Source organism: Ammospiza caudacuta, chromosome 10, assembly GCF_027887145.1.
Source record: "Ammospiza caudacuta isolate bAmmCau1 chromosome 10, bAmmCau1.pri, whole genome shotgun sequence".
In the NCBI taxonomy this organism is placed as follows: domain Eukaryota; kingdom Metazoa; phylum Chordata; class Aves; order Passeriformes; family Passerellidae; genus Ammospiza; species Ammospiza caudacuta.
This window is the reverse complement of record NC_080602.1, coordinates 15,769,992-15,794,009: the sequence shown is the minus strand read 5'-3', so window position 1 is coordinate 15,794,009 and position 24,018 is coordinate 15,769,992. Positions and strand designations below refer to the sequence as shown.

Here is a 24,018-nt window from a genome sequence, read left to right as displayed (position 1 = left end):
GACTATCACAGAATCACAAGTAAGGAAACTCTCAATATCACCTGGTCGAACATCCCTGCATAAAACAGGGACAGCAAGAGCAGGTTTGGGTTCAGTCATGTCTGGGATATTACCAAGGGCAAAAATCCCCACAGCTTTTCTGGGCAACCTATTTTAGTGTTAAACTACTCTCACACTTAAAAAAAAGGTTTCTGTGAGTTTCAGTTTGTGCACCTGGCCTGTTCACCCACTATTAGATAATAATCAGAAGAGTCAGTCTTGTTTATACCTCTCATGAGGTTTTTATAAACATTGACTAAACTCACCCCACCTCCCCAAGCTTTCTAACAGCCTGGCTAAACAATCTCAGCTCTTACCTGTGTTTTGGGGTGGGCCATCTTCCAGACCCAGTTTCTTCAAACTGCAGACAGCCCCTCCTGAACTCCCCTCTGATCTAAGGACACTCCCCTACTTGAATTCAAGACCTCAGCCTTCAAATATAATATGATGGACACTCAAAAATTTACAAAGTAAAATATTCTGTCTGTGGAAATATATATACTGTTACCCACAATTAAAAACAAAACAAAAACCAAATGAAAACAAACAAAAACCCCAACACAATATAATGTGAACAAGTAGCCATAAACCCCACAGTTTTTGTAATAATTCCAGTGTTGTTGAGTTTAATAATTCAAATATTGCTGTAAAAGGTTTTAGCATTTCATGAGACTTCCTTATCTTATGAGGTGCTGTAACAGAATGAGAAATTCATTAGATACAATAAAATTCAATTATTTGTGCAATATTTATTTATATTATTTTATAATATTACTTTTGCTTAGCTATAGCATAACAAGTGTTCTCTGTGGCTCTGCAGTTAAAGAAAAAAAGCCTTTAACTTTCTGTATTCCAAATTGGTTGCTTTGTAAGTATCAAAACCATAGCTTAAGACTTCCAAGAGAGTGTTCTTAATAACAGAGTTGCACTGAGTTTTTTACTTCTGGAGAAGGTGATGTTCGGAAATGTGCTTAGACTAGAGACGGCTGCATACAGCAGATAGAAGCTGAGGAAATGAGGATAAGGAAGCAGTTGTAATATTTCTCCTTTCCTCTTCCATGTCTGTGTGTAAAGAGGGAGAAGCGATTTGTCATTTCTGCTCCATCAGTTCGTTGGCTTCCCTCCATGTGAGCCGTGGGAGGAGCATGCTGCAAAAGTGAAACACATGCAGTGAGGGAGCAGCAGCAGAAGAGTAACTTAATTCAAGGCAAACTATTTCTTTTCCTTTTGTTAAAAAAAAAAAAAAACACAAACAAACTGAATTTCAATGTGTGGTCTTTAAAGTATTTTTCTGCTGGAATGGAACTTCTCTCTGTAAAAGGTAGGTTTTTCTTATCAAGCTCCTTCATCCATGTGACAAGTATTTAGTACGTAGCTATAATAAGTAACTTCAGAGAGTGGAGTTGGACATTGCTTATTTATATGAGAATAGTTCTTGCAGTACTTCCTCCAAGGGAAGTGTGTAAATTGTGCTCTCTCATAGAGCAGTTGAATTGCTGCAGTGTTTGGCCTCTGTAGCTCAGCAACTCTTAGGCCTCTCAGCATTTGTGTTGAAAGTTTCCTGAGTGTGAGACATGATGGAATTATTCAGGCTGACAGACATTCTGCCAAATATGGTGCAAATCCATAGAGTTCTTAGGGATATTTAGGGAGAGATGAAAGCAAGAATAAGTAATAGGAAAGTACATGTGATTAAGCAAATGGAAAGGATATTGGAAAACAATGGCAATCTCTTAGGAATCTTTACATTGTAAAGTAGAGGACTCATAATTATGTTTTATTGGCAATTACTAGGTCCTAAGTATAGCAATAAGGTATAGGATGATACATGAATATATTCATAGAGCAGGTTTAATTATTGTAGGACTACAGTGATGTTTCATTCAGATTAAACTGAACTGTGGCACATGTATTGACATGGCAGGGAAATGGAAAGACTATTTAATATTGTTTAAAAGACTAAATTTACTGAACTTTATTAGTCAGATATTTGATACAAAATTATGACTTGGTTAAATTTTTATACCTATGACTACCTGAATCACAATCCTGTTAGATTCAGAGCATTTTTCTTTAGTGGAAGAGAATCATAATGTGGAACTTTAAGCTGTTGAGCAAAATCAGAATTTGAAATGTTCGCTTTTTATTTGGTAAGGTGTTTACTCAAGTATGTCCTTTGTAATGGGCAGAATAAATACACTGTAATAAAGGATTCATTTTAAAATTATAGAAGTTATTTTAGATTATATATAGTCTTCTGGGACTATTATAGGGAAGAATTAAGAACTTGCATTATGAAGTGATGAATAATAAGTATAATACCCTTCCTGGACACCTGACCTCCGTTCTGCCCTCTGTGTTTATTAAGTTCCTGTAAAGTACAAAGAATTTTCACATGTCTTCTTTCCCAAAGAATTCCAAGCAGTCATATTATCTTCCCACAGTGATACTTTTTTAAGATTACTTGTTTTCATTTTTGGTTGAGTTTTTTAATACTGCATAAATCTCTTAGATTTTATTATTCATAAACTTGTTGGAAAACAGTGTTAAGGTGTTGTCTGAAACTAATAACATGGTTTGTTTTTCTTTGTTTTTTTTTGATACAGTGAAAAAAGGAAGGTTGGGTAAAACAGCTGGTAAGTCTGGTTCCCTCTTCAATTTCTGCTTTACATTTTTCTTTCTTAGGCATGGGACTCTGTGTCACACTGAAGAGTCATTTAAGGTTGGGACTACTTTGACACGTTGGATCAATAGTACAGTACAAAATAAAGAATTATGTGTAAAGAATTATGCATATATTTTAAAGATCAAATTATCAACCAAAGTTGTGAGCTGAGACAATTTTTAATTTTAAATTATGAAATGTTATTGTCTTGTAAGCTAGTGATATTTAAAATATATTTCAACAAGAAAATTTTAACGTAATTTGAATACCTAAATTGGTCAATAGAAACTTTTTATAACTAAGGAGAGTACAGTACTTTAGCTTGGCCAGGGTGGGAGGAGAAGGTGTCTGAATTTTCCAGATGAGGAGACACTGATGGAATCAAGTATTACCCTAGGCAATAAATATGAGCAAAACCAAGCTTCCCAGGTCTACACAAGTCTGCCTTGGACCTTCCACCAGGACCAAGACAGCCATGGTGGAAAAGAAACCCTGTTTTGGGTTGAAAGCTGAAGATATGAGCAGGTGGATATCCTGCCCTATTTCTTTTCACAAAAATTGCATTATTTGCCTCCAGTTTTTGACAGGTAAATGGTTGGAAGTTGCAATAATGGCTTTGTGAAAACAGCACTTCTAATCATGTAGCCAAATTGATAGCTCCTCTCCAGTGCCAGGGTATTGTAATGATATTCACCCTTGACTCTGCTATTCTTCAAGGAGGTTACATATTCAGTTATTTAAAAGGTAGAATATCTACATTTTCTTTTTTGACATAACTCGTGGCATTTAAAGAGGAGGGTGAATTAGTCAAAAAGCACTGAAGGGTAAGATTTAGATCCAGAGAATAGCCAAAGAGGCCAAGGAACTACTGGAGAAGTAGCTATTTTAAAAAGGAGATGACAGGGTTTCAGGTAACAGTATAAGGCAGGCAATCCAAGATATTTTTTATTTTTCATGCTAGAAAAGGAGCTGCAAAAGGATACCAGGAGATTAGGTTTGATCATCTGGTGTGGCACATAGCAATGTGAAACTTGCAAATGGGAAATTAGAGTTGAATATGAAATAATTCAACAATGAAACAGATTTCCGCTACAATTGTGGGCTTAAGTTTCTACCTCATAATTTATGGCTTCATTTAAAGGAGATTCATTTTATTTATGAGGGAAGCTGGTATTGTAGTTTTAATTTACATGGATGCTCTAAATAGCTGAAGCTAAACATTGTAGGTTGCTATTTTTCAGACAAGCACTTTAGAGTTCTTTTGAAAATTTCTCAAACTTTGAGTTGCAAGTTCTCCCAACCACAAAAAAGTTTTGCAACTACAGAAGATTTTGCAAATTTTGTTTTGTTTGCCTCAGTTACACAGAATGGTGGTGTGTGAACCATGCCTTGTTGATGCCATTTCTCACACATAAGTCACCAGACTCCTAAATTCATATTGACTTTGTCACGTTTTTTCAGTATAAAAACAAAGTTGTGTTTGAGAAGACTTGTCCACTGAGTTAAAGAAAATAAATAGATAACATTGGGTGCTGTTGACTTTTTTTATTAAAACAAAAAATTTCCGTTACATGATATCTTTAGTTCTTTGCTCAAATATTATAATCGGTCCTGATAATAAGATCTACATCCAGGATGTACACAGGCAACACTTCTCCTTCACACCTTTTGTTAAGTGCAGTGTAATTTGATACAACCTATTCAGTGATCTATTGTAGACACTGACAGCTTCCCTCCAGCTCTGAGTGTTTGATTGACCTCTGGTAATCCAGACAGTTCACAAATTCTGTTCTTGGCTATGTCTTGTAAGTATTTTGGCAGTGCTTGTATTAAAAAAGAAGTCTTTTTTTCAGTCATGTGTCCATGTTAATCCTCGCCTAGGATGCTGGAGGGTAGTGAAGGATGTGTTGCATGCATGCAAACTAAAAAGCCATGTTCATTGAGATGATAGAATGTGCCTTTGCAGCCTTAAATTCCTGTGTCAGGCCCTACAGGATAGAGTTTGCCCTCAGCTCTGCTTTTTTCTGTCACTTATATTTTCAAGCACTTTGGAATTTTAAAAATTTTATTATTTTTGCTTATTAGGTCTGATTTTATGAATACTCACACTGTGCCTTTACAGAGGCGTTTATAAAAATCTGAGTTTGTTTGGGACTGCACATGAAACCCATTTTGCTGCTGCTTCTGTACACAGAACTCAGTTCATGCCCAAAGACTGAATTACATGTTACGAGTCTATGGCCTTGCCTTAATTGGACATAAAAACCTGTTAGCTGTCCCCAGGATAATTGTATCAATTAAAAGGCAAAAAAAAAAAAAATCCTAATTTTCAGAAAATAAGTGTAAACTGGTTTCTTGTGAGAGCTTCCAGAGGGATTGATGAACAGTAAAAAGCTGTGTCTGGAACCTGATCTTTAAAATAGTCACATTTAGGATTATATTCTCTCCCACCTGTCATGGGCAGAGGTTTTCCTGTCGTAATCCTACTAAAACTAATAAGAATTTCCTTGTTCACATCCACGTATTTGACCCACAACAGTGGAGGGTGTGTATGAGGGATGTGTTAAACCCTTGCTGCTATATGGTTGTGTTTTCATTTTCTGGAAGGAGCTAAAGTGGAGTTAAATGTGCTGGTTATTTGTTTTCCAGACACATCCAAAACATACGTTGTTTTAAAAGTCCAAAATTTGAAAAGCACTACAATAGATCGAAGGGGAAGGGAGCCTTGCTGGGAACAAGACTTCATGTTGTAAGTAAAAAGGAATTCTTATCAATTGATGATGTATCTTTGATATATTTGTATAGTGTAGAACAATTTAGTGCATGTGAAGTCATGTACAGAGCATAAAAGCAGGGAAAAAGTATCCAGCTCAGAGAAAAGGTGCCAGACTAATTCTGGGGAGCACAAGTTAATTTTGCAAGTCACATGGCAGATGCAGGCCAGCAGTCAATAAGGGGAAGAATTTGTCTCCAAATTTAATTTCATATATGAAATTAAATTAAATATGTTTTAGGATTACAAGGAATGAGACAATAAAGAACTTCAACCTATCCTCACACAAATTGATTTTTCTTCACTCAGTTTCATTATGAATTATTCTAATTTTATACATTAATTTATCTACTTAAAAGCCCGTTTAGGTACTTTATTTATCATTGACTTATACTGATTCTCACTTCTGTCTGCAGATCTTTGCCCACTTTATTCTCCATCTTGTTATTCGGTTGCTATGCTCTTTTCTATAGAGCCTTATAAACACCTCACTGGTCAGGATGGTCCAAACACTTTTACACTGACTGACATTCTGAGGAAACCTGCCTTCAACTTCCAAAGCACTCAAAGCAAATAAATATAATCCAATTAGATTCTGAGTTAGTACATCAATCTCCAATGTTTTTGTTCCCTCCTTTTTCCCTGCACAAATCTTTGTCTGTTATCACACCGTTGTTGTGGAAACATAAATTTTATTCTTGCGGCCTAGAGATGGTTAAAATATGTTTACAGAATTAAACATTTAGTTTGCTTTAGTTATTTCTATGAAGAATTTCCTTTTTACAATTTTAGTTTTTTCTAGTCCAAGTATTTTAATATTGTTGAAAGAATGAGTTGTTTTTTTCCATACTTTTTCCATGAGTCATTTTTCCATACTTTCTGGTTATCAAAATCTATAAATATATTTTGACTGTATGCTGAAACTGAAATTTTGATTGAAATAACTCACTCCTTCCTAATTTCACTTTATTCAGTATTAAAAATGGAATTTCTAAAAGCTTCTCTGGTTTTCCTTCCTAGTTATTTCACATAATACACAGTGTTCCTTATCTCCTTTTTGAACCATATTTTCATCACAGTGTTTTTCTGAAGATAATGGTTGATTTGAGAATATTCTTTTGGTTTCATGCAACTGATGTCTTGACAACTGTAGCAAACTGCTGTCTTGCTTAGCTGGAGATTCTGAGTTGCTGAAGAACATTAGGTCAACATATGTACCTTCATTACCTGCCATTTTCTGCATTTACAGAAGACACATCATGAAAGTTATAAAAAATTCTGACTTCTGACCTCATCAAACTAATCTTAATCTGGGGCTGACTCCTCCCCAGCACTCTGGTCAGCAGGCTTCTCCAACATTGTTCAGAGCCACAGCCTCGATTATCCAAAGAGGAAGATCATATCTGGCTTTGAAAAAGTTAAGAAAAGTTGTTATCAATAGCTGACCTTTTTAAACACAATTCTTATACTGCAGCTTTCACTTGCAGAAAAGATAGTCATGTTTTGGTGTAGAGGAATCAATCCTCTGATAATACTCTATGATGATTATTTCAGAACTCTGCAGATTTAGACATAATAGTTCTATAAACCATTGGGCATGGATCAGATGACAGTGTAAAAATTTCTCAGGAAGTAGATCAATTAAACTTCAGCACTTGCCCTGTCTGTTACCTTTTGTGCAGGAGGCAATTTAAAAATATTTTAAAGTGAGAGTGTGTAACCTAACCTCTAAATTTTCCTGAGGAATGTGTTATATTATTATTTAAAACATTTTATTTGCCCTTGTTTATATGCTTTTGTTCATATTATATGTAAATGAGTGTTCCATGCAATCATTAAAAATGACAAATTAATAAGGATTATTTTCTTAATTTGTAGTGTACTAATTACCAAAGAATGCTAAACCACCTTTGTAGCAATTGCATTATGAGGTTGCTGTAGCTCCATCTGCTGCCTACTTATCTATACAACACAGCAGATTTTGAAAAAGGATTATAAACAAGCATTTAAAAATATATTTATCTAGATTTTGGTAAGTATACTATAGTTCGTTATTTTAAGGACTCTCACTCCATGTCTGCAGTAAAAACTGTTCCATTGCTTGCAGACATTACCTGCTTGCATTTTAAAAGTTGCTTATTGCCTAACCTTTCAATCTGCAGTTTCGCTCTTCAGTTGTCAGTTTAAAGGTTGTGGTCTAAAAATACTAGAACATAAAAATGTGCAATTTGTCTTTGGTAACATATTTGTAAAGAAAAAAGCTGAATAAAACAAAAAATTCAATATATCTATTCAATTGCGTGAAGCAAGTACATCAGAAAATTAGACCTTGATGTAGGATAGTTTTTGAGAGCAATGTGATGATTTAAGTTGTTGTCTCAGAGGTGGCACCTGCCATTCTCTGATATAATTTATTCTTTTCCTGATGACTTTAAGTACACAGTAATGCTTTGTGGTACCCCACACAAATAAGTTGAAGATGAGTTTTGCTACTTAACAGAGATTACATAAAATAAGTCCAGGAGAGACACCAGTATCTACTTTATTATATTGTTCATATTTACAGAACTGGTAATGGGGAGCATTCCCTGAGGAAATTACCTCTCTCTTAATATTGTCAAGAGGGAGTGATATGGCCTGGTAAAATTTGATTTTGACTTCTTGCAAAATAAGTTTGTGATATGGTATTTTTTTTGGTCAAAACTAACTAGTAATAAACTGCATGTATCCTTTAATTACAACTAAAATAGTATCTGGATCTGCACCTTGTGAAGTTGAGAGATGTTTTCCCATTGCTCCAGCGGAACTGTCCTCATCATTTCACAAGGGCAATCCTGAACAATAAGACTTGAGATTTGGCTTGTTCAGTCTCACATTTGTGTTCATCCTGCTAGTTTGTATTTTACAAGTATACTGAAAAACCCCACCTCTGTATCTGCTGTAAGAAGATAAGAATAAATTGCTATGATAGATTGCTGAGCAGTTGAGGTTACGTTTTCATTTTAATGATCTCTGTTCATTCTTTATAGTGAAATCAGTGCTGATGAAAAGGGCTTCATTATAGAGCTGTGGAAGAAAGGCTTGCTCTGGGATAGCATTTTAGGAGTTTTATGGATTCCTCTTGCCACTGTGGAATATGCAACAGATGTAAGTTGACTTTCTGTGGAAATATAAAGCGCTGAGTAAAATCCAATAAATTTCCCATTCTTGGACTCCCTGGACAACATTTGTGAGCAGTGTATGCTTCTAACTCCTTTGCTTCAGTTGTAATATCAAGGCATAATATACATGAGGCTCTCAAAGTGACAACTGGTGTGCATTAGCTGTATGCCCTGGAGAAATGGCTCAGATCCCAGGCCAGGTATAACACAAGGTGAGTTAAGGTTCAGCAGAACTTAGGAACAATTAGAGAGGCAGGCATGTTTGGTTTATAAGATTAGAGTGAAAGAATTTTAGATCAAGTTCCATGGTCTGGCTCTTCATTTTGTGACCTTGGGTAATTCTCTATTAAAATGGGCCAAATATTGTTGTTCTCTTTCTCATGGGAATTGACCATGGTCTCAGAGAGGAAAACAGAAATGTACCCTGTGGTGCTACAGAAGAAATGAATAGTACAGTGAAGACAAAGGAAAGGGTGAGTGAGGAAACTGGGTCAATACGGGGGTTACACATCTACCATAGTCACTTGGCCACCAGAATGGTTGTACTTGCTTTCAGTATTTTATAAAACATTTTATAAGAAAAAAAAAGGTTTCTAGGAATATGGAAATACTGAAGCAATCTGCAATTGATGCACAATTTTATAAATTTGAAAAAGGTAGAGGTATTCTATTCTAATAATCCACAATTCTCCCAGTCATAAATATGCTTTCACATGTATGGTCCCTGTAGGCTGTTTTTGAAGTAACTGTGAATTAGAGAAGATGAAATTAATCCTTGCAAATAAAAATTGTTTGCCTTCTTTAATACTTACGAAACATAAAGGCAATTGAAGATAGGGTAAAGGTAAGAAAATCAGGGAATAACTTCGTGCAGTATCTCTCGTCAGACTCTGTAACCATTTCCTTATAGGAGCTAATAAATATTAATGTATACATTGAACTGACATTTCAATGATTCTTCTCAGAAAATGGAAGCAGAGGAAGAAAGTAATTCCTGCTTAAATTAGAAGAGACTCTATCACAGCTGCCAAGTGCCATTTCAAGCCCCAGGGCAAGTTGTTCTGCTCTGCTGCCCAAGCTGTTGCTGAGTTACAACTTGCTGACACAGAGGTTGTGGCTTGCTTTTAAGTACGGAAACTTTAAACAAACAAAGATGCAAGATAAGAGATTGTTTTTAATTTCTTCAGATCCTCTAAACCTTCATTTATAATTAGTCCACTGTGGAACATTCCTAGTTATTTATCCTTCTGGTCTTAACCCTGCAGTTCTGTTCTGGGCTTTATAACTCAGAAATAGCCTACAAGGGAGTGTTACTTTAGAAGCTCTTTTTTGGCTTGGTTATTAACTTGGATTGTTTCAGTCTTGCTAGAGTGTACTTGTTTGGCACCAGTTGAAAGGGGAACTTGGAAAATCTTTGTTGATAAGAGTAATTTTCAATGTTCATATTTCTTGTGTCTTAATCATCTGACAACCTTAATGTCTATTTGTCATGCAAATGTTATATTTTGAATTTGATGACTGAGAAAATTTGAAGTCCTAGCTAGTACATCAACAAAAGCTGGAAAATACTAAAATGGTGCTATAAAGGAGCTCCTACTGACTTAAGGGAAATTTCTTTCAGCAAAAAGTGGATAATGCTATAAATCCTGCCCAGGTAATTTCCATAACCTGTTTTTCCTAGGAAGGCCCAGGTTCCTGGTGGAGATTGCATTCTGAAGTAATAAAAAATGGAAGTGAGATTCAAGGCACAAAAACACCAACTTCTCATGAGATCTTACTAGATATCTACTTTGCATTACCATTTGGTGAGTTATAGATTAAGGTCCAGCATTCCAGCCATTCTATTTCTCTCTAAGTTCCTGTCATTTCACGTGAGTTCCTGAAATACACCAATAAATAGCAATTTTTTCTATAGAATCCTAAATGCCTCTTCATCACTAAAGTATTTTCACAATCAGTACTGGTCATTGTCATTGGTAAGTAAGAACCACATCCCACAGGGAGCTGGATGAGCAGTTTCAGTAGCTAGTGGGGATCCACATGTGCATTGGAGAGCTAAAGGAGGAAGTACCTCCTTCAAGGTCAGTACTAGAGCCTGTGTGTTACAGCTCTGCAGCACATCAGCTTTGACCAATGCACAATGTAAGTTTTAATAAAATCCAGGCCTTCACAGCATTTTTTTACCTTCCTAGCAATGGTTGTCTGCCCTTATTTTTAGTGCATATGAACATGGAAACTATTTATATTTCTGTATATATGATTGTGGTGTAAATGAGGGTAGAAATTGAAACTGAACTTCAAATAATAAATCACCACACATTGCTTCCAGATAAAATACAAGATTGATTTTACTAAGATTATCAGTCCATAGACTTGGTCTATCTCCAATTAAGGTCACAAGCATAATTTAGCTTACCAATTTAGCTTAACATTTTACTCTTTAAATAGTTTAATGAACTGTGTCTGAAAAGATTAATCCTAAAATTTATGTAAGAATAAAGTAAAGTGAAGAAGTGTGAATAAGAAACTATATGAAAAGAAAGTCTAGAAGTTATACCAATAATATGCTCTTTGATTGTCTGATTTATTTTTAAAATGCGTTACCTTTGATTAACCTTGGTAAATTGTTTTTTGGTCTAGTCTGCATGAATATATTCCTATTAATACATCAGGTGGAATACATATCTTTTCACAAAGTGACTGTGGGCTATTTTTTAGTTTCTTACAAGCTACAGCATAGTCTACCTTTTTTTCCCCTTTCTTTTTAATTTTCTTTGGGTTTTTTTTAACAAAATTTACTACTTTGCTAGTTGGCCAAAAAATTTTTGAGCTATAACCTCTTCCCTAGTTGCATTCAGGTTTTTGTTTGCTTTGTTTGATATGCTGAATTAGCAGAATGTTTTATGTCCTTATGTCAAGCTCATATCTAGAAACCAATTGTAAATCTGAAATAGGAACTCTAATTGTGTGTTTACAGTACGTAAATTCAGACTTTTGCTTATTTCAGGCCGCTTCTTGGAGAGACTGTTGGTTTGTATGTTGAAGCTTGTATTCTGATTTCAAACAAAAATATTTGAAAAAGTTCCCAAGGCAGGCCCTGGGACGGTAGGCACGGTGCTGTGAAGATCCTGTAGAGGTCACTCTTACGCTGTAGTTGTGTTCATAGAGGCGAGAACTCAAAATTGTCTTGGTTATGGAGAAAGTCAGGATATCATCCACCTGGGGTTTGGCGAGGGAATTTTCATTGCTTGTCCTATTGAATGACTCAGCTCAGTTATGAGCACCTGAAGATCTCTCATTGACTGTTGGAATCAGTGCAGCCTCTTTATTATGACAAATAACACTGGAAAGGTAGAAGACTACAGTTACTTTTGACAATTCCTGGAAGATGTTCATTTGAGAATGCTAGATAATGGGCAGAAATATAAGAGCCTCCCATTCTCCTTTAATAGTATGACTTCATTTGGACTTGAAATCCTGCATCAAGTACCGTGGAAGTATGTTCTCATCAGTAGTTCAGTGCCTTTTCTAGAGGTATTATTTAATGTCAGTTATGGTAGCTGTAAAGTAGACATTTCACTGTTGCCAGCTAAACTGAGCTGCATTAAAAGGCTGCTAAGTAAAGTGAATACCTACTATATTTAAAATTCCGCAAGCAAAGTCACAGTAATAAAATACTGACTTCGGATAAACACTACAGTGAATTACAAATGTTTTTCATGTCTCTAAAAGTCAAAATTTTTAAAGGGTAATCAGGAGTTTATAAAATAAGATAATTTTCCTTCAAATATTTTAGGTCTTTCTTTGTAGGTACACAGTTTGTGTTAATTGAGAGTGGGGCTGTGGCCAAGCCTCATCCCTAATGAGCAACAGCTGTGAGCAGCAGGTGAGCAGCATTGACAGCAATGAGCCATGGAGTGCCCCGGGGCACTGACCAACCTCCAAAGGGAACAGAGGGCACACAGGTGCAGTGCATCAACATCAGGGGGATAAAAGGTTGGGCTAAAGAACAAGAAGGGCAGAGGCTTGCAGCCTTCTGAAGTGGCAGGTTGTTCCTCTGTATGGGCAGAGGCCTGGAGCCTTCTGATGGGGTATGGTGTTACTGTGTATGGGTGAAGAGACTTAATGCTTAAAGCTTGCTGAAATTGTATGGTGATATTTTGTGTATCGTGCTGTCTCAACTGTGACATTTCTTGTAAGAGACAACACAAGAAAATTTAAAGGACATGTCTTTTTTTTCTTGAATTCAGCATTAGAAATAGGTAGCTTACTTGTTAACTTTTTTATACCTTACATAAAGAGTAAAATCTAAAGAAATTCAAGGTAATTTTATTGAAGTAATTGGTAATAGCTGTAATTTGGAAAATCATTTCTGTGTCTTAGGAGCAAAAATGTCATTTTGCCAAGTAGCCTACTAAAAGTTGACAGAACTTTTACTTCATTAATAATTTTGGAAAATACCACGCTGAACTCATGTCTTAGGCTTGCTTTTAATTCAACTCATTATCAAAAATTTCATATGCATTAATTAGCAAGTGAAGTAACAAAAACAAAGTAGCAATGATGAGATTTAATCCCTGTTTCTGCATTAGTCACCATACTAATGCACTGATATGCCAAGAGATTAGCAAGTGAGAAAATTATTTGTTCTAATACAGCTTTGATCAGCAAAAAGCAAAGTCCTGAAAAACCATAATATACTGACTGTGAAAACTCATGCATCACTGTATAGAATTCTAAGTACAGACCACTTTATTTAGTATAATAATTGACATATACTTACAATTTAAAAGTCTGCCTTAACATATGCAGGAGGAAAACTGAAAGATTCTGTTTTCCAGAGTGTTGTCTTTATTTTTTGCATGTTTTACAACAGTGCTGTGTTCACTTTGAGCAAAAGATGACAAATTTCTGGCAGCTTACATAGTGATGGTCAACAAAACGTTGTTCCCAATCTGTAAGCGAAACTTTAAAAATGAAAAAAAAGAGGTGGGCACACAAATTTTTATCATCTTTACGGAAGAAAACTTCTTCACAATCAGGGTCAGATCGTGAACCCTTTCCTCTCACTAAAGCTAATAGGATGATTTGTAGCACAAAATGTTCTGCAGGGGATCAGTTTGTACCTCCAGTTGCAGACTTGTCATGTTTCTCCCAAGAGCCTAGAGCTGGGAGGAAAAAAAGCCCTCAGTTCTAGACCAATAGCATGTGGAATTAAAGTAGAGCCTGATTCTCTACATAAATACAGAAAAACCCCACAGAACCAAAATCCAATCAAACAAAAAACCTAGATCTCAGAATGCTGTGCGTGGTGCCATAAAAAATACATGGCAGGTTGAACTGGAGAACTTTAAAAAATCAATTTTCTTCCTTATCCAGCCATAGGTAATTTTTTAAGCTGTAAAATTAACTTTGTATAACAAGGAAGTAATTGGTCTAGGTCTCTCAAAGTTTTTAGAGTGGCAATCAGAAGATTGTCTTGGAACTCTTTCTACTGTCCTTGTAACAAGTGATTTAATCATTACAATGTTTGCAATGGATTTGATAATTCCCTGTTACTATTGATTTAATCAATTAAGATAATTAATTTTATATATTGCTTCCTCTTTTAGAAGTAAAATGGGCTGAAAGATTTCTAGCAGCTTTTTCCTTCTCTACAGATACCCACAGAGATTTAGATTGCAGAGGCTGGCACAGAGAGACACACCTCCAACATACAAGATATTCACATCAAGGTACAAATGACAGTCAGCCATCAATGGACAGTGGGCTCAGCATGCAAGAAAGCAAACTCAGGTATTTTACCTTGTCACATCAGACCTGTGTGATATCATTTGTTGATTTTAATTTTTTTGGGATATCTGAAAGTCAGCATGATACATACAAAACTATTTTAAGCAGAAATATGCAAGTCTCTTAAGCTTGTAAAGAAAATACAGGTATTTATTAGCTTTTCTATATTCTTTTATGGCAAATACATGTCCACCTCTCCTGTTCTCATCCCTGGGCATGTGTCTACATAGGGTTCAGCAATTCCATAGTGACTTCTTGAAATACTAAGAGAGGAAGGGAAGCAACTCCTGACATGCTTGGGTATTGTAACTATTCTATTTCCTCTGGAAAGCAGGAAAGACATTTGATTCCATTTTTGAAGCTAATGTATTTACCTAGACAGGCTGCCTGCATTTCTGTAAGTTTTCTAGAAGAGAATTAATATTTCCTATCTATTTCTTCTGAACAAACAAGAAAGCAGTGGAAAAAAAGAAAGGTAGGGGAAAGATAATTGCTGTCTTTCTGCTTCTGTGAATGTGCAAAATGATGATCCATAATGGTGGAAGGGGCAAGGAATAAGGTGGCTACAGATGTATTATTTCTCTGCCATCACCTTTTGCTCAATGAAGTTGAATGCTCAGGAGGGATCCCAGTCAGCCTCTAAGAACACTCAGCAGTGGTCTCTGAGCAGGGAGAGCTTTCTCTGTGTTGGCATAATCACTTCTTTTGAAAGGCAAACTGGTGAGAAAAAAAGTTCCCTCTACTGTTCATTTTGGCTTTCATAGCAGCTGTCACAGACTGTATTATATTTCATTCATGGTGTCTTTTATCCATAGCAGTGCAGGAAAGGCACTGTGAGCAGCTGACACTCCAAAAGGTGTTTGGCCTTGATGAGGGGTAGAAAAGGCTCTTGGGAAAGGCAGCAAGAATATTTGGTGTGTCAGGCACTTTGCTCCTGTTTAAATAATGTCTAACAGCAGTGGTACTAGAAAATAAGCTCAAACATGAGAGAAAATACAATGAAAACTAATACGTTGTTAAGTATTCTCTGAGGCAATAACATCTTGATGCCCTTAAACCACCTTTTCACGCATACTTTAAAAAAGCAGGGTCCTGGAGCATGTAACTTCTACACAAAATTAGGAAATTAGAATCTACAAAAAGCTCAAACTCAAGGAGGCAGTTAGGGACTGCACGTGGCCAGGGTGCCACAGCGTTGCTTGGGTGCCTGTCAGCCTCACCATTTACATTTCCCAGTCAGCCCTTGCAGGGTATTTACACAGAAGTACAAGTGCTTCCTCAGGGTGAGAGCTGTCAGTAATGGCAGCACTCAAGAGCTGTTTCTCTGTGTTGTTCTAAGCACATGTCCAGTCATTAGCATATCATCTGTGCTGACGTGTCATTTTCAGCAAAGATCTGAGCCTCTGAGCAGGTTAAGCTAAACCAAAAGAAGCTAACCCAGTCTGACTATGGAATTCTTTACCCTCTTTGTACCAAATAATTGTATTGAAATTCAATGAGCTTTTATAATACTAAATTGAGAGTCAGCACTAAACTATTATTTTTAGATGAAAAGTTTTTATCTATATTTATAGGTATTTTGTCTTATATTTATAGGTATTTTCAAAGATTCTGAACAGAAATATTATTTTAAAACTTAGATGTGTATTTATTCCAAATAACTGCATTTATACAGAAAACCTGGCATGTGGATGAGACTATTTCTTTTGAATAACTGCATTAAGCACTAAAATTAACTGTCCTGTAAATATTTAAGTATTAATATATTCCAAATTTCTTCCTTAAGTGTTTTTTTAGACTGATATTATTCATCAGTTCTTTGGTTATGTACATAAATCATGTTTTTGGCTAATGACTTTGGGTGTAGACTAATGACTAAGTGTAACTGAGTAACATTTTCCCATAAAGCAAAAGCTCGCTAAATCAAAATTTGAAGGTTGTGGTAAATTAAGTAACCTCTTATTGGAGCAATATTTTTTCCCTAGAGGCTTAGAAAAAAAGACCAAAAGAGAAGGGGAAAATATTAGTAAAAAATACCCCAAAACCCATAAATCATCTGAGTTTTTCTATAATGTAATTAATGAGTGAATCACTGAATTTTTAAAAATCAGCAATCAATTATTTATTGTATACTTCATTGCACCTCTCCGTAGTAGCAATAGGATAAATCAATTTGTTCACACTTTATGCATTATTAGTATTCAGTGCTGAATGCTACTACTTGTAGGAAAAATAATTTCATGGTTAATCTCTGGTACTACTGAGGTAGAAATAATATTGCTGTATAGCCAGAACAGCCAGAAATGTACAGATATACCTGTTAAGCATAAACTAAAACAAACAGCATAAAATTGATTAGGGGAATTTCCAAAACAAGCAAAGTGGAGCAAATATTTCTTTTAAAAGCAACCAACTAAACCCAAAACCTAGGGAAATACAAAAACAGGGACAAGGATCTTTCTTTTTAAAATATTGATTTGTCCTGTGATACTTGTTTTCTCTGTAGAGCTGTAAAACAATCATTGAACAAAGAGGAAAAATATTACATTAAAAAAAAGGCAACTAAAAATCCATTCTTTAGACAGAAATAAACATATATGGTTTATTATATTTCTGCCTTCATAGCAAGTGAATGGATGTGATGTATACCTACACAGGAAGGGATATGCTGCCCACAAAACATTACCAGACCTACATAGATTGTATTGACAAATTTGGGGTTGAGTATCTTGTTCTAAAGTGTTTGGCTTGATCAGTGCTTCCTCTTTTCTAATGGCTTGGGTACTGTAACTGCTGTGTTAAAATGAGTTATATTGCTAAAATTTGACTTCATGATCTGCAGCCACTAGCAAAGTTGATTTTTATATAATCATTATACTGATATTAACTAACATAGTGATTTGTGACAGTAGAATGCATGTTTATTTTCAAATGGATGAAAACGGAAAAGAAAGCTTCAATGTGATAGTATTAGAAGTTTCTTAGTGCTTGAAATGTCATGGGCATTAAATGGCCTCTTAAAAATGTAATTAATCTTTCCTGGTTTTCCATAGAGAGAGAAGCAAACAATTGCTGAGGTCTACATTAATTTGAGGTGATCAGTTTACAGCCATTTTTCCAGTGATTTGTTTCATTATTCATGCCTAGATAACAGAAAAAATGATAGACAAGCATAAAATTATTTCTAAATCATGAAAATTTCCACCTCCACCTCTTGGCTACAGGTAATGAACTCCTTAAACAAAAGCCATATTTCCATGCATACCCGTCTGTTTAAACAGATAGTTTTCTGAATATATACATTTTTCTGTGGTGATCATTCAGTAAGAGTGTCCTCAAATTTAAATTACAGAATAGGTAAGCATAACTGATTTTCTATAACAAGGTATTGCTTCTTATTTGCTGCCAAAACAAATAAGGTCCAAAAGAAAAAAAGAGGCATTTAACAAAAGATGTCTATCACATGCAAGGCTTTTGGCTATGAATATCCCCTGGTTCCCAGCTTTCAGAACTGGCAGATTATTTTCAAAATATAGAAAGACATTGACATTATAATTAGTGATTGGTGGTTTTGCATTTAATTATTATTCATAGGCTGTTCTCTAAACACTTGTGTGTTCCAAAAGCAAGGTAAAAGAGTTGTTTATATCAAAACCCATGAACCAAGAGGCTTCCCTGAGTCTGAGCTATTTTCACATATTAAAGATCATTCCTCTGAGCTCTTTGGCCTCCTGGACAGCTTTGTTCTGCTTGAGTTACAGAAAGCAGTGTGGGTAGGAAGGTATTCAGCTTGAGGTGATGTTTACTCTTGTATAATAAATAAGTAATTTAAAACTGTAAATAAATGTTATTAATTTATGTAATTACAGTAATGCAGATCTTTTCAATGAAAGTCTTATGTAAAATTAAACCCTTTGTGTACCAGCACAGTGCTGCGAGTTCATTCCACTGTACCCCAGGCTTAATTCTCATCTGTCACTCAAACTCACATGCTTATTGATGATCCTTCCTGCTCTGCTGCCCTTTCCTATTTCAGTTCCACCCTCTTGCCTCTCTCAAATGTGTTTCCTTCACATCTTCTGTGGCCTAAAACTATTGCCCTTGATTAAAAGTAGTACTTTAAAAGACGATTTTGAAAAAATGTTTCTAAATAATTTTCAAGACTCTTACAGTAACTCTGTACAGCAGAGGAAATATAAACAAAATTTAAAATTGGGGATGGAGAATGCTAAATCTCATATATACAGTGAATTTCAAGTTCAATCAATTTTTATGGGCTTTTTTACAATTTACAATTGTTACCCATTTAATTAGTATATTCTAAAATTTTTTGAGTAAAAAAGTGGAAAACAAGGTAAGTTAGAAGTTCTCAATATATAGAGAAAATATTTTACTTGAAAGAGATTGAGAAAAAGGACACTGAGATAACTGAGAAAAAATTAGGGAATTGAAGATTTGTGTCAGAAAAAAACCCCAATTAAGTGCATATGAAATTGTTAGGAATTGTAGTATGGAAGCAAACAGATTTATTTTGCAAGGCAATTTGCAGTTTAGAACAAGTAAGTGATGGTGAGCTGATGTGACATGTTGATGTACATTTTCTTTCCTAAAGTTATCCCAAATAGATTTTGGTAAGTTATTTTTGTTTGACTGGTTTTCAAGTCTAATGCTTTAACTAACATCCTGAAGTTCTTGGTACAATCTATTTGATGTTTTTTAGTAATTATGAAGTATGCACCTAAGAGTCCAATCTTTGTGGCACATCTGAAAGCTAGACTCTTCATCCCTAGGTGGGTTTGTACAAATGTGCAGGATTGAGGCTGTAGGTAAGTGAGGATGAGCTGCTGCTCCCAAGGGAGGGGCAGTGAGGCAGGCTAACAGGGCAGGGCCAGGGCAGGCAGTGCCCCAGCCCAGTACCCCAGGCAAGCCTGGGAATGGCAGCGAGGGTCAACAACAGTGCTCAGCCTGTGCTGATGGAACAGCTCCGAGGCCAAACTGGCGATTCCTGGAGCTCGGGGTCAGGGCCAGAGGTGCAGCCAGGGCAGGGCACAGCAGTGAGCACCAGGCAGGTCCATAACAGCACAGCAGGGTCAGATTCATGTCTGCACTGACTCCAGGACTGGAGCTCCTGCTCAGTGGGTACATAGGCAGAGCTGTGCTTGAGCCAGTATTCCAATATAGGAATGAGACAATCTTGGAAAAACTTCCAATAAAGGAGGAATAGTATCTAGCTCTAGCACAAAATATACAGCCAAATTTTATGTCCTGCTGTATATATGAAATAACCTACAAAACCCAATTATAAAATGGATTACACACTAAAATAAAATGCAAATATCTTTGGCACATAACAGAAATTGCTCTTGGTTTCTTCCAGTATCCATCCCCACCAGTCCATACTGTTTTGCTTCTTCCAGTTATCAGATCTTATAAGGTTCTTTACCTTTCAGTCTTTTCACAAGAGTCGGTTTTGTTTGTGGTTATTGGGAGTGTTCTGATGATTGTTTTGCATCCTAATATGAGCTGATACTGAGCTTTAATTGGCTCCCTTATTAATATTCATAGTTTTGTGTTGTTTGCTATGGTGACAACTTTTCATAATAAATGAGAAGTCATTATGAGGCTCCCTGAGATTCTGTGTAATGTAACATTATTCATTATAAACTCCTTAGGCTTGAAAGGAACACGAAAGACTTTTGAAGTTTTCTTTTACCTAGATTAAGTTCTATGCCTTCTTAGAGGTTTCTGATATCATGTAACTGTAATAAGTCTATAACTGTTCTGCAGTTATCTTGGGTTCCCAAAAGGTTTACCTGCTATAAAGCTTGACACATTTTACTTAGACCTTACATAATAGTAAATTTTTAAGGTAACCTTGTTGTTCTGGAAACTAGTTTATCTAATTAATGCTTATAGCTGTGTGTAAAAGATTGAAAATATTCAATCTCTGTGGAAGTATTCCCTTGAAACTACTAGAAAATTTGTTCATTTATAGAAAAGCTAAAATAGTTGTCAGATATCAATTCTTCTGCAGAGAAATTCCCTTTCTCTGTATGACTTGAACTCTAAAAACAACAGCCGTTTCAGGGGGGAGCATAAGAACTCTACATAAAGAGCTACACAAAGAGAGAAAAGAGAGTTGTTGGAAAAGCAGCAAAAGTTTATGAAAACTTTGGTTGGGCTCCTACAGCTGTGTCATATTTCATCTATACACTGCTACCCTGAAAGATACCATTCTATTCAGAAGCAGGGTGAACTTCACTGGAATTAGTTTATTATACTTGCATAGCAATTTATTTTGTTTGTTTATTGCATGCATATTCAATCAAATACTTTTATAATACTGATTTTAATGGCTTTTTAATAAAATTGAAATATTAGGCATTGGTTATGAATAGAGAGATGCTGTAGGAGAAAACTGAGTTTAGTTGATTGAAGAAATATGCCTTTCCAGTATATATTAGGGAAAAAAATAGATACTTTTGTTTTTTGAGTTGGGTATATTAGAGGAAAAAAAGAATTAATGATACAGTATTGAAATAAGCAAGAAATTCAAATAGCTGCATAGTGGCAAATCCAAGCAAAATCTGGAGAAATTCACTGAGTTTCCCTAAGTGTCAGATAGACATTGTTTGCTTTCTGGGAACAATCCAAGATGACACTTTGACAGATTCAAGATTGATTAAAAGCTGCACCTTCAGTGGACAGCAGAACAATGTCTTGATAATGTCTTATTCACATCAACATGTGTTTCCTTGTGTCACCTGTCTCCTGCCATAGCCTTTGGTCTTGTCAATCAGTTTCTGTCCTAATTGCATGTTCCTTTTGTTCAGATAAACATCTTGCAGTTTGGAAATCACTAATGTAGCTACTGCAGAACTGAGGAGATAGTATATCTTGTAGGGGTTTGTCAGGTAGCAGCATTGCCTTTAGTACCTCTAAATCCATCAGAAAAACCTGGAAGTTACTTTGTAAAATGTTGATTTACTGTCCTGGCAGGCCGTAAAAAATGGAATCTTTCTCCAAAACTTCTGTTCCATGGCAACATAGGGGGAAAGATGAGTTATCTACTGGCACTGCATTAGGTGTACAAGATGAGTATCACAAGCTGTAGTTTTGATAGATCTAAATGACAGTTTACAATCCAGTTCATAGCTCTGAGTGGTAAGAATTGCAATTTTAAATGTTTAGGTATTGATTACTGTAGTTATAGTGGTCCTTTAGACAATGGTTTAATAGAATTGAATAAATTCATCCTATCATAAAGAAAACAGGATATCACCCTATCTTACAAACCCAATCTTTGAAGAAAGGGATATATTAATGTTTGGGAATAATAGTTAATCAGATAACAAGAAAATCCCACTGTGTTAAATCCAAATTGCCTCTATATATTTTGAAGTTGAAACATTTGAAGTGGCCTAAAATGAAATAGTTATTCGTTCCTTTTTGCAGTCCTCATTCTCAGCTACACAGAGGAGTTTCCTATTTCTCTATCTGTGATGGAAAAGAATCTTTTTAGGTGATATTGTAAGTCAGAACACTAAAATAATATTACTGCAAAGTACCTGTTAAAGCAAGCTGGGACTTTCTGAATCAGTTTTAGCAGAGACAGCAGCATCCCTTCAACAAGTCATTCTATGGTCAGACTTCAGACCTATCTAAGGAGTCAAAAGACAAAAGGGAGAGGGAGGTACTTTCCGTGCACCAAATTGTTAATTGTGCACATGGAGGGGAGTGGTGGTCAGGCTGCAGTAATTGATGGCTTAGCTTTAGCAGCTGTGCAGACTTGGCTCAGGGGTATTTCTAAAAGCAGGCAGGAACAGATCTCTTTCTTCAGGAACACAGAAAGATCAATATCAATGTGAATTATGCCTATGAAAATATTGTGAAGAACTGGAGGAAAAATTTGAAATGGGAGAAAGTGAGAGTTCTGTTATGAGGGTTAATGCATACCTTCAGGCTTTTTTAATTTGCTCTATAGGTGGGTCAAAAGTTGTAGCTCTTATAAAAGACTTAAATTCTTAATGATTAGGTAAGTAACCTGTAAAAGAGGGCTGGAAGGAAAACTGAACTAAAGGCGATATGCAAGCATATTTTAGTTTCTGTTCATGCGTTGCTAAATTTTTTAATCTGAATGGCTAGAAAACAGATGTTATTGCTGTATTATGTGTTTTAGGCACTTAAACAAGGTTATCTCTAAGAAATCTAGAAGTGTTATTTTGTTACTGTTGTAATGTTCTCAAAATTCAGACTTATAAAATTTAGTACCTTGTCCCAAAGAAACTAGGAACTCTTAATTGTAATTTTAGTTTCAAGAACTCAGAACTGTAAATTGTTTTAAGTGAAAGCAGTAATATAAATGTATGATTGAAGATGATAATATAGCTATGGAAACTTACTATTTTAGACAATAAGAAAGCAAAACAAAAAGAAAAATGTGTGCTCAGATTTAACACTAAAATTTTACTGTAGGCATGAATGACTGGTTGCTGACCTATAGTAAGTTTTGTTATCTGCTCTGTTAGTTTAAAAAATAAATTTTCAAGAGCAACTTGAACATCTGTGAAAGGGAACCAGTGTAGCGATGTGGATTCAGTGCTACCAGAAGTAGTATCTTGGAGGAAACTTTGCTTTCTTTTGCCACTAACACACCAAAATAGCTATATGAGGCAGTTGGATGATACTAAATTGTATTAATCTATGTAAGACCTAAAAAAAGTAAGTCTCACTGTCACCTAGTTAACTGTGGAATGCCTAGATCACTTAATTTTGCTTTGCAATTTTACCACATCATTAATTTCCTATAAATGTGATTATAGCGAAGATGGACGAGTACTGCCTACAGTTCTTAGTGTTTTACCAGACTGCACAGCTTTTTAATGTTATAATTATTCTTTTTTCTATACTGTATAATTGAGGCCTATAAAATTTTTAAAATTGAATTACAGTTTTATAGTCTAATAACCCTTGACAGGATACCATTTCTATAGTTCCATATCCCAGACATATCTTCCAGTAAGAATAGTGTGCCCTTCTACCAAGTGCATGAATTGAGGTGAAAGCTAGTGTTGTAAACCTCCTTGTTTTCAGCTGGAAACTATTTCAGTGCAATCAGCTTCAGCTAATGACCAGTGCTGGAACAAGGACAGGCTTTTGTAGCTCAGGTGTATGGAATATTGCTCATGTGGCTTTAGCCTGGTGTGCAAGACCGTGGTAGCAACTGCACCAACAAATGTTCCCATAGAACTTGTGCTGCTGCAGTCTAAATTAGCAACAAGTGTGTAAATCCTCACAGAAGTGTTTGGGGGTATGTTACAGACTTACTTCCAATGTTGTGCATGTTACAAAAGTTACAGTACTGGAAATGATACGCTTGAAATACCATTCTTGTATTCTAAAAATCAGAGAAGCTGATATTCATCATTTTGTATTCTTTTCTATCCCCCTCCTGAGCTATAAAAGAATGCATAAAACTCAAAATTATCAGCCTTATCACAGATTTGTACAAGAATGACCATTACTAGAATATTCTGGAAAGCACATTTAATGCAAAAAAACCCTGAATTTTTTTGTGGCAGTGTACT

At 35.6% G+C, this 24,018-nt stretch overlaps 1 protein-coding gene across 2 annotated transcripts in view; it reads left to right on the top strand.

The window, feature by feature from the left end:
• The window catches only part of LOC131562222 (protein unc-13 homolog A-like), a 40,350-nt gene that overhangs the window by 5,940 nt on the left and 10,392 nt on the right, over window positions 1–24,018 (top strand). The window contains exons 1-6 of one of the 2 annotated variants that reach the window (XM_058811815.1): window positions 1,229–1,360; window positions 2,646–2,675; window positions 5,354–5,453; window positions 8,507–8,624; window positions 10,320–10,443; window positions 14,299–14,434. In XM_058811815.1, coding sequence (XP_058667798.1) covers window positions 1,339–1,360; window positions 2,646–2,675; window positions 5,354–5,453; window positions 8,507–8,624; window positions 10,320–10,443; window positions 14,299–14,434 — 530 coding nt within the window. In that variant the 5' untranslated portion in view covers window positions 1,229–1,338. Of the gene's footprint in view, window positions 1–1,228; window positions 1,361–2,645; window positions 2,676–5,353; window positions 5,454–8,506; window positions 8,625–10,319; window positions 10,444–14,298; window positions 14,435–24,018 lie in introns of those variants that run through there. The other variant, XM_058811816.1, reaches the window with a different exon arrangement.